The sequence below is a fragment of the Primulina huaijiensis genome, chromosome 12 (genome assembly GCF_012295235.1).
Source record: "Primulina huaijiensis isolate GDHJ02 chromosome 12, ASM1229523v2, whole genome shotgun sequence".
Lineage (NCBI taxonomy): Eukaryota > Viridiplantae > Streptophyta > Magnoliopsida > Lamiales > Gesneriaceae > Primulina > Primulina huaijiensis.
In genome coordinates this window covers 16920459-16939064 of record NC_133317.1, presented here as the reverse complement: position 1 = coordinate 16939064, position 18606 = coordinate 16920459, and the positions used below count along the sequence as shown (strand labels likewise).

Sequence of the window (18606 nt, the reverse complement as noted above, 5' to 3'; positions counted from 1 at the left end):
AAATATATTTTTTCTACATGGTTGTATTAAAATGTATTTTTAAAAAGTTCTTCGAGTTGCGATCGAAGAACGGAGACCGAAGGCTGAAAAATGTAAAATATTTTTATTAAATAATTGTTTTTAATTATTTAAAATATGAACGATGCTTTTTCTAATTTTTGAAAATAAGGAGTTTTGAGGTGACTTTATACGCCGGGACGTAATTTTTGTCGGTATCGGTTTTTCAACAAAAATACAAACGTTTTGGCAACCCGGCTAATAAATTCACAAAGTTTATTAAACAAAATTATTTTTAAAATTTTAATTAAGCACTAATGGGCCTAATTTGTATGCTTAATGGGCCTAAGCTTAATTGATGATTAATTAACTATTTATAAACTAAAACCCCACCCCAAACCCCATATTACCCACGCCACTTTCAAAAATTCAGCAAACCAATTCTCCAATTTTTACACGACACAACACACACAATATAAGAGGGAAAAATCAAAGCAAGCTTCAAGGATTTCAAGCCAAGGTTCTTGCCCCGTTCTTCGCAAACGTCAACGTTTATTCGTGCGTAAAATACGCAAAGGCACACCTCTTCTTTCCTTCAAAACATCATCACACCATATTATATTTTTATGCATGAAAAACATGGAAAACAAGTGTCACCTTTGTGTATTTTCGTTCTTGTATGCCACATGAAGTTTCAAGCAAAGTTTTGATTTTCAAATTCATGTTTTTGTATGGTTTAAGGGCTGCCATGATATAGGTATTGATCAAGAATTGTTCTACATGAATCTAGACTCCTAAAACACCACGTAAACACCACACACGAATCTGGACATAACCTGTAAGCAACTTGCTTTCATGGGAAACAAGGGGGTTCGGTTTTGGGTTCCCATGACTCAGCTTGGTCATGGCTTCTGTCCAGGGCTAGCCAAAATCGTAGAAGGGTCAAGGGAAGAGTCCTAGCCAGACCAGGACTCGAGTTGAGTGGGCTGGGAGGAGTCCTTGTTGACAAGGACTCTCACCCGAGAGTGCATGTGAGGGTGCGCAGGGTTCGGCTGTTGCGCAGGGATGTGGGGCTCGGCCTTGGTTCAAGGGTGGGTTTGAGGGAGTCCTTAGGGTCTTAAGTCAGTACACAATGGGTTGGTTCAGTGGTTGGGTTTGTTGGTAGGGTCCTAGAAGCTAGAACAAGAGTCCTTGTCCATAAGAAACTCTCGGCCAGCTTATGTTAGGGGTTGGGGGCTTCGTTTTTTTATTTGGGAAGATTTCTATGGGATCCAAGGGTCCAGTAGGGTGCTCTAATGTGTTGGTCAGTGTTTGAATCAACATGGCTTGGGGGTGACTCGAGAAAATCGGAAGAGGGCTCGGAGTCGAAGTTTATGTGTCACATTAGGGTCTCCTAAACGTAAATAATTGAAAAACGGCTTTCGGGGGTCGAGTTGGGGTTCATAAGGGCTAAAATAATATAAAAAGACTAAAATTAGGATTTAGGAATTTTATATTAAAGTTTGGGGTTTTTCGGGATTAAAACGTCTTCAAAACTATTAATTATGAATTAATTAAAAAGCCTTGTTTTTAGGCTAAAAAAATTATGAGAATTTTAATTTAAGCTTAAATATTTATTTGAGACATGTTAGAGTTAAAGAAATCATGAAAAAATCAAAAACATAAAAGGTCATGTCCAGGGGTAAAACGATCATTTTACACCTAAAAATTAGTAAACGTCGTGACAGTGCCTTATGTGTTGTTTTATATGCTAATATGGTTATCTTCAATGACTATGGATGATTGTGAATTTTTACATGTTAAATGATGATTTTCAAAGGTTCATGGATTTTTATAGTTAATTAATGAACATTTAAAAGATATGTTGCATGCTTGGTTTCAAAAATAAAACGATATGTATATGCATGATTTTTATTAAGTGATGATAACATGTTGAAGGATGTGAAGGGATTGTGACTACTACATGCTGGAGATAACGTGAGGGTTATGGTCCCAGTGGTAGCCCGACGATCGTGTTTCCTTGGATACGGATACGAATTCGAATATGAATATGTTAATAGGTTGGCCAAGGCCCAGTTGACTGGTGAGAGTGTCGCTGGTGTCCCCGCCGTCCAGTACTGTGGTTTTCTCTAGATGGATCCATCGGCCAATACGTTTAAAAATACGAGTCACAATCACGATCTGAATTCAACAAACATGAACATGAATATGAATATGTTAGTATGAATATGAATATGATGACATGAATATGTTGATATGAATATGGATACGAATATGAATATGTTTATGTTTATATGAAAAGGTTTATTCATAAGATTATGAAAATGTTTTTATTTAAGGTTTTACGCATCATGAAAATGTTTTTATTTAAGGTTTTACGCATCATGAAAATGTTTACGAATATGAATATGGATACGAACATGAATATGAATATGTTAGTATGAATATGAATATGTATTACTTGTTATCAAGGATATGACGTGTTGAGTTTATAGACTAAATAGGTGTGAATGATGCATGTGATTATGATGATTATATTTATGGAGGTCTTGATTGGTGATCTGACTGGACTGGAGGTGCATATAACTCGAGGACCGACGCTAGTTTTACGCATTAGTTATTATTTATGGTTTTAAGTTATGTTAAAAATATTTTTACGACTTTTATTTATGTTTTGAGAGGTTTTTGAGAGATTGTAGTATGGCTCTATTTCTCAAATATATAGTTGGTTGTTTTATTTTAAAATGATGTCCAAAATATTTTATGTAATTTTTGGTGCTTCGGCCGATGCTAGGGAAGTTTTAAGCACTAGGAATATCACAGCACTTCCACTGACCTTCTTATACACACAGGGTTCTCAGGATTCTTAGTAAAACCAAACTCTTTGATTGTACTATCGAATCTGAGGTTCCAACTCCTAGATGCCTGCTTTAGACCATAAATAGATCTATGAAGTTTGCATACCATATGCTCACTTTCGATAGATATAAACCCCTCAGGTTGAGACATGTAAATATCTTCCTTAATATCTCCATTAATAAAGGCTATCTTGACATCCATCTGCCATATCTCATAGTCATACCATGCAGCTATTGCTAGAAATATCCTTATAGACTTGAACATTGCAACTGAAGAAAAGGTTTCCTCAAAGTCAACTCCTTGTCTTTGAGTATATCTTTTTGCTACTAATCGTGCCTTGAAGGTCAATACCTTCCCATCCGCCCCAAGTTTCTTCTTGTAAATCCATTTCCACCCTATGGGAACAGTTCCCTCAGGTGGATCCACAAGATTCCACACTTGGTTTGAATGCATGGAATTCATCTCAGATTCCATAGCTTCAAGCCACTTGGAAGAATCTGCATCAGATAACGCTTCCTTGAAGGTCCTTGGATCACATCTATGGTTAGGCTCATCATGATCCTCTTCAAGAAGCAGACCATACCTCATATGTGGTCTCAAGATTCTCTCTGATTTTCTAGGAGCTTGTATCTCCTCTCTTGGCTCTTCGGTTGTTGGTTCTACAATCGTGGGTGTCTCACGAACCTCTTCGAGTTCTATCATCTCCCCTTTTATATCCAATAGAAATTCTTTTTCCAAAAAAGGTTGCATTCCTAGAAATAAACACATTTGTTTCTTGGGGATGATAGAAATAATATCTAACTGAATTCTTTGGATATCCAACAAAGTATTATAAAATGGATCGACTATCCAATTTATCTCCCACTGCCTGCTTCACATAAGCAGGGCATCCCCATATTCTAAGGTAAGAATATTTGGGAGGCTTACCTATCCATATCTCATATGGTGTCTTATCAACTGTCTTTGAATGGACATTGTTCAACAACAAGCACATATCCCCAAAAAGATGATGGCAACTCCGTGAATCCAATCATAGACCGAACCATGTCCATCAAAGTCCGGTTACGACGCTCTGAAACACCATTCAACTGTGGTGTAGCAGGAGGAGTCCACTGCGAGAAAATCTCATTCTCCCTAAGATATTTTTGGAAATCGGCACTCAAGTACTCACCACCTCGATCCGATCGAAGTGACTTGATGCTTAGTCCCAACAGTTTCTCTACTTCACTTCTGAATTCTTTGAACCTTTCAAAGGCTTCAAATTTGTATTTCATCAAATACACATACCCATACCTCGAAAACTCATCGGTAAAGATGATAAAGTATGCATGTCCATGCTTAGTGGTGATGCTAAGCGGACCGCACATGTCGGTATGGATCAAATCCAATAACACTTTGACTCGCTCCACATGGCCCTTAAAGGGAATTTTGGTCATCTTTACTTTTAGACAGGATTCACAAGTTGAGAGAGAATTAATATCAGACATATCAAACATGCCCACTCCCACTAGTTTGTTCATCCTTCTTAGAGAAATATGTCCTAATCGAGCATGCCATAATTGTGCTGAATTTAGAATATCTTGTTTTCGCTTGTTTGTTGTTGTTATTGCTTGGACAGTGTTTAGTGGAATATCTTTCAATTTTAAGTTATAGAGATCGTTTTCAAGTTCTCCAGTACCAATCAAACATTCATTCTTGTAAATGTTGCAAACACCTTTGCTAAATAAACAAGAATATCCATCTTTATTAAGCATAGAAATGGAAACAATGTTTTTCACCAAATCAGGTACAAACAAAACATCCCTTAAAATCAACTTAAAATCATTGTTCAACAATAAGTAAACATCTCCTACGGCCTTGGCAGTAACTCTTGCTCCATTGCCCATCCTCAAGAAGGTCTCACTTTCCCTAAGTCTCCTACTTCTTCCCATCACCTGCAAATCATTACAGAGATGTGAGCCACAGCCGGTATCCAATACCCAAGAAGTAGAATTAATTTAAATGTTTACTTCGATGTAGAACATACCATTTCCAAAACCTTTCTAGGCAAGATATTCTCTGCAGTTACGCCTCTAACGTCCAGGCTTCTTGCAGTGATGACATACATCAGCAGTCTTGTCAGCCTTAACTGGTGTGGCTGCCACAGCGGGACTTGGAGATTGCCTCTTCAAGGGCACGTTCTTCTTGGGACGTTGGAAAGAACGCTTCTTTCCCTTCCCATGTGGATCAGTCTTCGCACCAGATGAAGAACCCACATAAAGAACCGGCTTCTCTTTCTTGATGGTGGACTCAAAGGTAACAGGCATATTCACCAACTCCTCAAGGGTAGGCTCTAGCTTGTTCATATTGAAATTCACCACAAAATGATCAAATGATCTAGGCAGCGACAAGAGTAACACGTCAGTGGCCAACTCTGATGGCTACATAAGATCCATGAAAACGTGCTTGTCCACGATCTCAATCATCTTTAGGCCATGCTCATGGACCGAGGCCCCATCTCGCATGCCCAAAGTGATCAGCTCCTTGACGGTCGCATGCCTAAGAGGTCGAGTCTGCTCACCAAAGAGCTCCTTGAGATACAAATGAATGTCAGCAACACTCTTTGCATCCTCAAAACGCCTCTGCAGCTCATCATTCATAGAATCCTGCATATAACACTTCACTAACAAGTCATGGTCACACCAATCCTTGTAAGTCTGTATTTCCTCAGGAGTGCAGCTAGTTGGAGCCTCAACAGGGGGCGACTCAGTCAGTGTATATGCTATCATTTCTGAATTCAAGACGATTTTCAGGTTTCTTAGCCAATTGAGATAATTAGGTCCAGTTAAAATGTGTTTTTCGAGTATTGCAGATAATGGATTGCGAATCGAAGACATTGTCCAATTTGTACTGAAAAGTAAAACAGATAAATGTTAATGACTATTTTAAAATATTTAGTAAAATATAAAGTATGGACTTTTACTTCATAAATATTTACTCTCACTGTTTTGACATCTTTCACTACCCTCTAGTGAAAAACGGGAAACTCCTTTCCTCGGTAGGTACGTAAGGTCCAATTAGCAAATTATGATCTCGAATAATATCAGCCAATCATAATTCCTAAAAGGTAGTTTCCAATTGCATCTCCATGCAATCCTATACATAAACTTTTGTCTCACGTTTGATTAGGACCCAATAATATGACGTCGTTCATCTTTACGTGCCAAGCCTTACCCATCGATGTTGAACTTTAATGGACGGTCGCTATGAGTTCCCTCAATAATATGAGCCGAAATCATGGGAGTTCCACGTAGTTCACTTCACCATGTCAATGGATGTCACAGCTTTCCGATGTCCAGGGCCCCTCCAATAATATGAACCGAGCCCCGAACATGGATAGCGTTCATCATGCACCCATTGTAGATGGAAGACATGGAAATTAAAAACACCTTTATAATTCTCCTTTCCGGGCTTGATATTAATTTTGAATCTTATTCAAAATGAGGGTTTTTAATTTTGAAAGGTCTCATCATTAATTTTGTTTAAAAGCTTGCCATGTTTGATCGTATGTTTGCCGGATTCATGCAACTTTGTTATTATCATATTAATAACGCCCATACTCATTATTTATAACATACTATGCATATATTATAAACAGTAAACTAAACAAGGATGATCAATCGCCCCAAAACTAATGGCCCGTGTGAGCTAAACACGAGCCTAGGTCCAATCCTAGGGAAAATCATGGGATGCAAATGCAACTTTTACATAAGCCTCCAATATTAACATGTCTTCGATCTTCATAATCATCAAACCACCATCTTCCAATCTTGATATTCCACTATACTAATATTTACAATTAAATATCTATGGCAAATAGGGATACAATTTCATGGGGTGGGAACGGACCATAAACCAAACCCACTTTATAAATTGATAATTATTCCAATCATTCAACACAAAATATCCTAGCATACATCTAGCAAATTGGGCTTGGGATTTTGATCATCCTTCATGCATAATATCACATATCCTACACCATCAATTAATTATCATAATAATCAATTGATCCAATATTATATATCTTGATCCAATCACTAACCGCCATGATTATAAACTAAATTAACAAAGTATACAAACATCTTTGCCTACTTTCTAATTAATTTATTTATAATCAAATTTCTTGTAAATCACCATTTACTATACAATTATTTATTTTATGAGAAAATATGTACAACTTTTGTAAATTTAAACATAAGGGCCCAAAAAATCATTTTTCACCAAAAATATTTTGGCCTATTTAAATTTAACAAAATGTGTTAGCCATCTAATGGCCCAACAACTTCAAGGCCCATGACACTTTGATATTCCAAAACACTTTTGGAAACCCTAGTCGTCATCGCAGTCGCCAGATTCCGGCCAACATGCACACCAAAAAAAAATTTAATTTTCAAAGGGGTTGGCCTTGCTGACCGGGCTGCCCGAAATGTGCAGCAACTTGATGCCCAAAATACCCCCAAAAACCGACCTTCGATTTGTTGTTTTGATTGTCTCATGCGGTTAAAAATTAACCTCAATATAATATCATGTATTTGCTACAAAAAATAGTAACCATAGCTCATGATACAACTTGAAAGGAGGTCGATTAAGGTGTCCGCTTGTGCAACGGAAGTTTCAAAATTATTTTATAACATTAATCGAGCACCTCAAACACTATAGTGTGTACAAAATACAATAAAACACAAAATGACATTCATAGAGTGTTTTAGTAAATTACCTATCAATCTTAAAAGATTGATGATGGCGCTTAGTTGTCAAACAACTAAGCTCTTCAATGGCAAGACAAATCTTCAAGCTTCCAAGAGCACACCTTGCTCAAAAATTAAGCCCACCACCAACAAGGAAGATCTCCTCTAATTTTGCACTAGAAAAATTAGAAGATTTTTCTTTTGAGAAGAGATCAGTGCAATCTTCAACTATTGAAGAAGCAAAAATGGAGGAATGAATATTCTCAAGTTTCGGCCATCAAGGGGGAGGAGAGAAAGAGGAGTGTTTTCTTGGTGTATGAAAAGGTGATAAAGTGCATGAGCATGTCATGCATTGTTTAATGAAAACGTTCCCTCCAACTCTTCACCTCCCTTGCATGATTTTTCTATTTCAGTTTGTAATAATTACAAAGCTCATGGACTTTTATTTAAATATCACAAACACATTTGAGACCATTGAAACTTTACTTGAATTTACTCAAGCCCACTAGTTAAATAATCATTTATAATTGGGCTCTACAAGGCCCAATGTAATTTAATTAATTCAACACTTGAATTAATTTAATTTAGTCCATAATAATGTTTATGAAAATCACAATTTTCAAATACATTATTCATTTGACCAAATTTTAATTTAGGAACACTTCCACAAATTAAAAGTTACATTCCCCATAATTTTCTTATAGAAGTCATACTTCTATTTTTATATACGCTTATAAACTCCTTTATAAGTCGTTCAATACATTGAACTATTTTAATTCTCAACGGGATCTAGAAAGTTAGCACTTGTGTGGCCCTCAATGATTCAATGATACAACTAGCCGTGGGTTCACATCTCAATGTGATTCGTGACTAAACATGTCCTTATATTAGCATTCCCCAGTTGCTCCATTCTTACTTATCAACTACTTGATAATAAGAACGTCAAAACTCAAGTCTGATAGTACACAACCAATCATGTTAAACGCCTAGCAGCATCTCTTACATGATTCCATAGGTATCAAATGAAAGTTCCTGCAAGAACCATTCAATTATGGTTAGCGTACAGTACGGTTCTCATATATCTCGACCGATTCGACAACTATTGGTATAACGAGAGCTGTCAAAGAATAGATACTATGTGTCATGTCATAGTTGCATCGATGGTGTAATCTAAGAAACCCCTTTCTTAATTACCACCAACACTCTGATCAGAGATTTCATACTACATACACATAGGATATCCATACCCGAAGGTAAGCGGTGAATCCCCGACTACAATGCATCGACTACTGTATGTTTCGACAAAACACCCAACCTTGCCACCTGATGACCCCATATGAGTCGGTAAACAAGTCAAAGTGCAATGCTAGCATATAGAGTCTCAATGTTGTCCCGGGTCATAAGGACTAATGGTGTACAACCATAAACTAGGACGTTTCCACTCGATAAGTGAGAACACTTGGAAAGTCCTTTATGGAGGGTTGTTCAGTGCACTCTACCAAGAGCACCTATCTGCATGCTTGGACATCACAATGTCCCCTATTAATGAAACATGGTATTCACATCGCAGATACTAGTCTCAAAATCGAGCGGCCTATATCCTTCTTAGCGGCGGCTGAATCGACTAGAAACTGTTTAGAATATACAGTATTCCAAATATGAGTTTCATGATACTCATCATATGAGCATCTCATATTCTTTCTACTATTTGTATATTCAAGGACTTTATCTATGCAACTAGCATGGGTATATAGATAAAGATGTGCCAAAACAATAATTTCAATATTATTAAAATAAAGATTGTTTATACATAGAGTTTCAATGTGAACACTCGGCCAACACTTGACTCGACGGGCACCTACTCTAACAAGATGATCGTCGAAGGCCTGCAAATGATACAAAATTCAAAGTAAGGCAAATGGGATTTGACAAACTAGAACTTGATGGAATTAAAAGCACCTAAGAGCAGACATCCTAGGAGCTAGGGGAGGATGTTTGGTTCGACAGTTAGGAAAGCATGTGCCCACGAGCGAAAGGTCAATGGTTGTCCGTAAAAGTTAAAACATGCAAGCCACCTCACATTTCAAACAAGAAAAATCCCTAAGGGGGGAAACTTTCACACGTAGCGGATTACAGAGAACCGCCAATGCATAATGGTTATCACCAAAAAAATGTTCAAGAATATATAACACCACAAAGCCTACCCCAATACGTCAACAAAAAATATCGAATAAACATAAAGAGCATCATCCGATTGATTCTACCATGTTAATAAAAGAGAGAACCCGAAAGTCTACCTGTTCCCTGGAGTTGCACGGTTGGTGAGTGGCTGAAGAGCAAAACCCACCAAAATGTAAGCGAAATCCAGGATATCCCGAACAGCGTTGCGGCGAGAACAAGCCACGCGAGGGAAAAGCGGGCCGCAAGGGTGGGCGAGATAAGCCACAGGCCGCGGTTCGCAGTCGACTAAAGTCGTTTGGACGATTGACGAAATCAAGGAACGAAGGGTGTTCAGGCAAGGCGGCGCTTCTGTTGTCCGGCATGGAGTTAGTTGGAGGAGGTGAACTAAGGGGTAATCGAAGGGGAGAAGGAAGGTAGTGTGTGGGGTTTTGAGGACTTGGTGCGGAAATCGAGGGATTAAGGGTGGAGAATGAGATTATTGAGGGGAATGAGGATAAACTAGAATCTTTTATTGCGAAGGGATTATGTTTGTGAATCTCATGTTGAGGAACACCAGAAGAATCGACGTGTTCGGGAAGCGTGAGAGGGATTTTTATTTTTTGAAAAGAAATGTTTCAGCTGTTAGCTCATCGTGATAGAATTTTTCTTTCAGTGACCAAGTTGGTTTGGGCTCAATTAGAAGCCTTAGAGGAGATGGGCACGCCACATATAACCAATTTAGACAAATTGGCCCACTAGCCAAATTGGCTACAGGGGCAATTTTTATGTCCAAAAATGATTAAAAGCCCATAAACAAAGCCCAACATTCGGCCCAAGAAGAGTTGCAGTTTGGTCCAAGAAATCACGATGCCATGAGTTGAGCCATGACCCAACGTGATTGATCATGGAATGTGGTTGAAACTTCTCCGTGGATGTGTGACAAAAGCAGAAAGAGCAATCAGAAAGAGAGGATCAACAAATCAACACAAAAAATCTACATCAAACTTCTGCAAAATTCTGTCATTAATTGTTCGCTCATTTTCCATTTTCCAAGCAGTCTATTTTCTAATTTCTTCAACTTTATTGTAGAATGTAGATCAAAATTCATAACAGCATATTTAAGTTTGATGTTGTCTATGGATTCTCTCTATAATTTCTTTATTTTCCTTAGTTTATACATTTAGCTTCGAAGCCATATCGAAGGAACTATAACTAACGGTCGAATTGAGACTCGCAACGCTTGATAAACGAAGTCGGATCATTCACATTTGGCACAAACACATGCCTGGCACGTTGACAGATGATTTCGGTTGGTAATAAATCTAGCAAGCGGACTAGGTCAAGTTATAGTAAATAGATGATTAGTCCAAGTATCGATCCCACAGAGACTAATATTTAATTACTAGAATTTATGTCACTTAACTTAAGCTAGACAACATAAATAAAAATATGATATATGGATTATTAATCTAAACTATTAAATAAATTAATTGCAACTAAAAATGATGAATTCAACGATCGAGGAGGGATTCAATTTCAAATAAAGAACTAAGACACACAACGGTACCAAACTCTACTATCTTGACACGTGTTAAAATTCAATTACTTATTTAATTCTTGACAATCACGATTAAATCCTCAATTTATTTATTAAACGATTCCTCGAGTTAATAAACCTAATTAAATCTAACAGTCCAATTATTTCTAATTGAATTTAATTAGATCTAAATGCGTTAAATCTTCGTGGAATTTCAGTTTTCACTTAAAACCGCACACTGAAATCGAATATTATTTCTAGTCAGTTTAACCATGTGTTGATGGCGTCTTTGTTGCTATATTTGCCAATCATCTTTCGATTCGTGATTTATCAACAAACATGTAAATAGTTGATCAGGCTATTAACAAGAAATATTAAACCAACATCAATCAATAATTAAAATTAATAAAAATAATATATGGAAAAGAAAAAATATCAAACAAAGTATTGTTTAGCCCTATCGTGGTCTCATCCTAGATAAATTTATTCCATGAATTCAAAACAAATGTAAAAATTCTGATTTAAGGTCATAAAAGAAAACAAAATAAAGAAGGAATGGAAAGAATTATCAATGATCTGTGGCGTGCGTTGAGGAATTCCTTTGTGTTCTGCTTTCTGCCTCTATCTTCCTCTCCGTTGATATATTCACTGTAGTCTTCTGTTCTCTTCCTTCACAGCTTCCTCCATTCACTTCTGTTCTCTTCTATTCACTCCCATTCTCTCTCATCTGCCTCTTTTTTCTGTACGCTTCTCTCTTCTGGCTCTCTCTTTTCCTCTTCCTCCTTCTCTTCTCTCTCCTCTCTCTTATGTTCTTCTCTCTCCTTTATTCCCTCTCCTCCTATGTTATGCTCTCTTCTGCGCTGGTTTTTTTCTCTTTTTTGCGCCTCCTTCTTGCTGCTCACGTCTCGCCCTTTTATTCTCCTCAATGGCCTCATCCTTCAAATCTTTTAAGCCTATGTCAAGATAACAAATATAGATAAAATTGTAGATTTTATTTTCAAATTTGAGATTTTATTTTTATCAAGATCAACATAGATTTATTCCAAAACATCAATATTATAAAGGAATAAAATATTAAATATTTTATTTCTTTTCTTTTGGTATTTTATTTCCTTTGAAGTTTTGTAAATTCATCTTATCTCCCAAATTAAGTTTTTTTCCTCTTTTATTCAAATCTACAAATATCATAAAGTTAATTCAGATAAACATAAAATTAGGGATAATAATTACAGATAAGCACAAATATTATAAAATAATATCCCTAAAATCTCTATAAGATTTGGGATTATCAATCCCCCCCCCCACACTTAGCCTTTGTTCGTCCTCGAACAAATCAGATAATAAAAATATAACCGAGGAATATTCAATTATTCACCACAAAATTGACACAATCCATACTTTTAAACCTACCAAATTCTGTCACACTCAATCAAAAATCACACTTCAAAATTTATAAAATTCACTTTCGTTGCAACTTTAAAACTCAAACATTCATTAGAAAAGATCAAAATAATAAGACGTGTATAATGTGGAAGTCAAAACTCATATTCCACAAAGGTGTTTTAGTTCAATGAGTGCTCATTTTTTCTGATTTTTTTTTTTAAAGAAACTCTCCATAAGCTTGTCTTTCATATCTTTCTCTACTAAATATTGGAGGAATATGACCAGGTCAATAGGTCTTTTCAAGTTTATAATGTTAGGCAACGGCTCAGGGCTACAATAAAGTTAGGGAGATTCAAAATGAGAGAAAATAAACAATTTAATGATACAACGCACTCTTTCATCTCTTCTCTTCCTCCCTTTATTGAATTTCATCATCTTCCATCTAACTTTTTCAACTTCCTTCTACTTTCATTCATCTTCTCCTATCTTTTTTCTCTCTTCCTTCAGCTTTTTTTCAATCTTCAACAACATTCTTTTTTAGTTTTTTCAATCACCACATCACACAACATTCCTTCCTCCTTTCATTTTTCATTATATATATATTTTTTCATCAATCCCCTTCACTTTATTCATGATATTTTTCAAACTCCTCCAATTTTTCTTATCAATTATCAACACATGGGAGTTATTGAAAATTTTAAAGTGCTAAAGGGTTTATTTCTCTCAAAATTAAGGTAGAGGAATAGTATATGAATTAAAATTGGGTAGTTGATGTGGGATTTTGAAGGAATACGAATGGGGGCTAATTGTATGTCTTTGACACACTCCATTCGATTTTTTTTAGGCTCAAAAGGGAATACTAGGGATATGAATGATGTATTGGGTAAGCTCGAAAGGCTCAAACGGTCCAAAAATCGCCTAAATCATCCCTAAGTCATTCTCCTCCGTATTTTCGCCTCGAAGGATAATCAGACAAGTTCTAGCTTTTTTCTTTTTTAAATTTTTTATTGAGCTCACCTCTTGCCAATTCACAATTAATTCATATAAGTATGACTTAAAGTGTATAGATTATGTCTCAAAAGATGATACAAAACTACTTTGTGCTCAAATCTTTCGGCTACAACTACAGCCCATCTCAATCAGTTCTAGGTGTAATTCAATCTCTTGAGTGATCAAAAATCTAGAAAATCAATTAGTGTGTCATGTAATCACAAGTGCAGTTCTCAAAGAATAACCAGAAAAATTTTCATGCTCGAGGATTAAACATTGAACCACATGCTTAGTGTGGTGACGTGAAACAAAACACAAATCCCCCCACACTTTAGATTTACACTGTCCTCAGTGTCATGTTATTCAAAAAGAATAAAAAAAATTGGATGCAGAATAGTAAGATAACACTTCCCTGACAGTGGTGCTCTAAGATCCATGAAGTGCTACATGGGGTTGGTATAATTCCTCAATGCTTATAATCTATTCTTTCAACAGTTTCAGCATTTCCAGTATCTAAATCATCTTGTTTTATTCCAATATTCCCTTCACACACCAAAATCACCGAGGATTATCCTAACAAAATAAAAAATAAAAAAAGTAAAATAAAACGAAATAAAATAATTCACCGGGTTGCCTCCCACCAAGCACTAAATTTATTGTCTATAGCTAGACATCTCCCTTTATAAATTAGGTTGGATCATGCAAATGAGTACTCGGCTCCTCTTGCTCCACAATTCCTTCATGAAAAATTTTCAATCGTTGTCCATTCACCTTAAAGGGATTTCCAGAATCTCCACAGATTTCTACAACACCAAATGGAAAAACTTCAGTAACAGTAAAAGGCCAAGACCATTTGGAACGAAGTTTACCTGGCATGAGTTTCAAACGAGAATTATAAAGAAGTACTTTTTGTCCAGACTCAAATTCCATGTGCACAATCCTTGCATCATGCCACTTCTTTGTCTTTTCCTTGTAGATTTTTGCATTCTCAAATGCATCAAGACGAAATTCTTCCAGCTCATTGAGTTGTAGAAGATGTTGATCACCTGTATCTTGCACATCAAAGTTCAAAATTTTAGTAGCCCATAATGCCCTATGCTCTAGTTCAACAGGAAAGTGACAAGCTTTTTCCATAGACCAAACGAAAAGGGGAAGTTTCTATGGGGGTTTTGAATGTTGTTCTATATGCTTACAATGCATCATCCAATTTACTAGCCCATTCTTTCCTCGAAGATCCAACGGTCTTCTCAAGAATTTTCTTAATCTTTCTATTTGACACTTCTACTTGACCACTAGTTTGAGGATGATAAGGTGTTGCCGCCTTGTGCGTGACCCCATACCTAGCCAAAAGAGATTCAAAATAGCGATTATAAAAATGTGTTCCCCCATCGCTAATAATGGATGGTTCTAGGTGTGTCAAATCTTGCAAAAATATTTTTCTTTAAAAATTGGATCACAACATTAGAGTCATTGGTTATACAAGCACTTGCTTCCACCCACTTGGATACATAATCCACAGCCACCAAAATATATTTATTTCCTAAGGAATCTAGAAAAGGCCCCATGAAATCAATTCTCCAGACATCAAACAATTCACATACTAAAATATTATTCAATGGCATTTCCTGTCTCCTTGAAATATTACCAACACGTTGGCATTCATTGCAATTCAAAACATAAGTGTATGCATCCTTGAACAGTGTAGGCCAGTAAAATCCAGCTTGAAGGATTTTTGTGGCCGTTTTACTTGCCCCAAAATGTCCTCCAGTTGGACCACTATGACAATGAGCAAGTATAGAACTTTCCTCTTCCACTGGAATACACCTACGAATAATGCCATCTGCACAGATTCTAAACGAAAGAAGATCTTCCCAAAGATAATATTTTAAATCTGAAAAGAACTTTTTTTCTGCTGATATGTAATGTGAGAAGGAATAAATTTGCATGACAAATAATTGACAAAATCAGCATACCATGGTAAATTAGAGATGCTATAAAGTTTCTCGTCAGGAAATTCATCTCTAATTACATACTTACCTTCCTTGGGCTTCTCCAATCTTGATAGATGATCAGCAACTTGGTTTTCAGTCCCCTTGCGATCCACGATCTCTATATCAAATTCTTGCAGTATAAGGATCCATCTAATCAATCTTGGATTTGCTTCCTTCTTGTTTAAGAGATACTTCAAAGCTGAATGATCTGTGTGGACACTTTATGTAATGCCCGAGAATTTTATGTTGATAATCTGATATTAATGATTATGACTTGTAGCGCTTATAGATGGATCAAGTCGCGATCAGAATAGGACATGCACGAGTTAGCCTAAGTTGAAATCCCGTAGGGATCGCGCACATGCGCGGCAGAGAGGCGCGCATATGCGCGAGTTCCATGTGCCGAGGTCGAAGGCCACGCGCATATGCGCGAGAAGCGACGCGCATATGCGCGAGTTGCTGGAATTGATTTATGCGGAGACCGTAGGTCTAGCGCATATGCGCGAGAAGAGTGCGTGCATATGCGCGAGCAGCAGAACAGCCAAAATGCCGAGACCGAAGGTCTCGCGCATATGCGCGAGACGTGTAATTCAAAGATGAAGCCATTTGCCCCTTGACATGCATGATATAAATATAAAAATCTTCATTTATTCTCCCTCATTTCTTCAGCAGACATCGAGACAAGTTTAAGAAATTCTCAAAGCTTCAAGTTTGATTCGTATTGTGATTTCATGCGATCCGACCGTCTGATTTTCAATCCGAGTGTAGATTCTTCTTCCTCTCATCATAAGCTTTCAAAGGATGTAAGTATTAATACATTCAGCATGTTTTGAAGTTGAGATGATTGGGGAAATCAAAGTTTAATTGTTATTAATTGTTCATGTGATTATTGGGAACGTTTATTCGCAACCGGATCGAAGAACGGTTATGATATGCGATTTTTGTGTAAATTCCAGCATGTTTTGAGTTGAGTTATGTAGATTTTGAGATGATGGAATATATTTGGGATGATTATGAGTTATTGATATTGATTATTGATAATTGAGTTAACCGGTATCGCGAGATTTCGCCGTTATGCCGTCGGAATGTACCGAGATTAATATTGATCGTATATGTATTGAGTTGGGTTGAGATTGATAGAATGCATTTTGAACATGTCATTTCAGATTTGTTGTGACAAGCTTCGACATCGAAACCTCGACATTTCTAAAGACTACGACGCGGAAGGTATAATTCATGTTGGTTCGGGAAGATACAACTCGAGTTAGATTTGATTCGAGTTTCCCAAAACCACATACTAGATTTCTATATCTTGCTATGCTTGTGCTTTATTTTGATTTATGTATAGGCATTGAGATAGGAGAGTCATTGGCAGAATTGCCAAGTTCTAGACGTTCGGTGGTGTCGAAGCACAGGAGAAGATCGTCTCCGGTTGTAGATATTCGATACAGACAGGACCGAAGTCTAGGAATAAGACGTACCGCCACCACGATTGGGAGGGTAGGTGGGAGACTTGTTACGTCTTATTCACACCGGGATCCCTAGATTAGATATGAATTGAATCAAATATATGAGTTTGATTTAGATTGCTTGACTTATTATGATTATGTTTCATATACTATAAGATGTATTGTTGTTGATTTCACTCATGATAGTATGTTTATGATTTATATTGTGTAGATGCATGTATACATGTTTTATACTGGGATTTGTTCTCACCGGAGTATCCGGCTGTTGTTGTGTCTGTATGTGTACATGACAACAGGTGGGACAGGATCAGGGTCACGCAGAGGATGAGAGATCGAGTTAGCGCGGAGATTTCGGGCGTAGCAGATAAACTAGGAATGTTTACATGTGACATGTAGTTGTGGTAAACTCTAGTTGTATTATGAAAAGGGAATAAGACATGTATTTACCTTTGTTGAAATAAAGTAAAGAATGTTGTTTGTGTATGATTTGATACAACTGTTTTTTATATTAAAAGCAAAATTTTGACCCACATTTTCTAGCAAAGATCCACTTAATCCCAAAAATAATTGAGTTAGAGCCCGGGTCCCCACACTTTACTCCCTACAAGGTATGACCGAAACTTGTCCAAAACAAACACAAGAGCCAACAACTCTTTTTCTGTAGTAGAGTAGTTCAATTGAGCTCCTGAAAGTGTCATGCTTGCATAGTAGATTACATGCAAGAATTTGTCGCTCTTTTGCCCCAAAACAGCTCCTAAAGCAATATCACTTGCGTCACACATGAGTTCAAGGTAGATTCGAATCTGATGCGACAATGATTGGGGTGGTGGTCAACTTTTTCTTTAATACTTGAAAAACTTGTAAACAATCCTCAGAAAAAACAAAAGGAACATCTTTCATTAGCAGATTAGTTAAAGGCTTAACAATACTTGAGAAATCCTTGATAAAACGCCAATAAAAACCTGCATGCCCAATTAAACCACGAATTCCTTTAACATTAGTAGGGAGAGGAAGCTTTTCTATGATATCTACTTTAGCTCTATCAACTTCAATCTCTTTTTCAGAAATTTTGTGACCAAGGACAATTCCTTCCCTTACCATGAAATGACATTTCTCTCAGTTAAGTACAAGATTCGTTTCTTCACATCTCTTAAGCACTTTTGACAAATTAACCAAACAAGAGTCGAAGGAAGAACCAAAAACAGAAAAGTCATCCATGAAGACCTCAATATACTTTTCAATCATATCATGAAAAATCGCCATCATACAACGTTGAAAATTAGCAGGAGCATTACACAAACCAAACAACATTCTTTTATAATCAAAAGTACTAGAGGAACACGTAAAAGTTGTTTCATCTTGATCTTCGAGATCTATGGGGATTTGCATATATCAAGAATAACCATCTAGAAAACAATAAAAAGCATGACTTGCCAAACGTTCTAACATTTGATCAACAAAAGGTAAGGGGAAGTGATCCTTTCTTGTGGCAT

General features: G+C 36.7%; 2 protein-coding genes across 2 annotated transcripts; both read right to left on the bottom strand.

Moving 5' to 3' along the window:
• Positions 1-14340: 14340 nt before the first annotated feature.
• On the bottom strand, positions 14341-14787 carry LOC140989439 (uncharacterized). Its single transcript, XM_073458640.1, has one exon. The coding sequence runs from the start codon at positions 14785-14787 to the stop codon at positions 14341-14343; it is 447 nt and encodes a 148-aa protein (XP_073314741.1).
• Positions 14788-14842: 55 nt separating this feature from the next.
• On the bottom strand, positions 14843-18214 carry LOC140989437 (uncharacterized). Its single transcript, XM_073458639.1, has 4 exons — positions 18076-18214; positions 15691-15852; positions 15154-15493; positions 14843-14993 (listed from the first exon to the last, which is right to left on the bottom strand). The coding sequence occupies exons 1-4, from the start codon at positions 18212-18214 to the stop codon at positions 14843-14845; spliced, it is 792 nt and encodes a 263-aa protein (XP_073314740.1).
• Between the last annotated feature and the right edge of the window lie 392 nt (positions 18215-18606).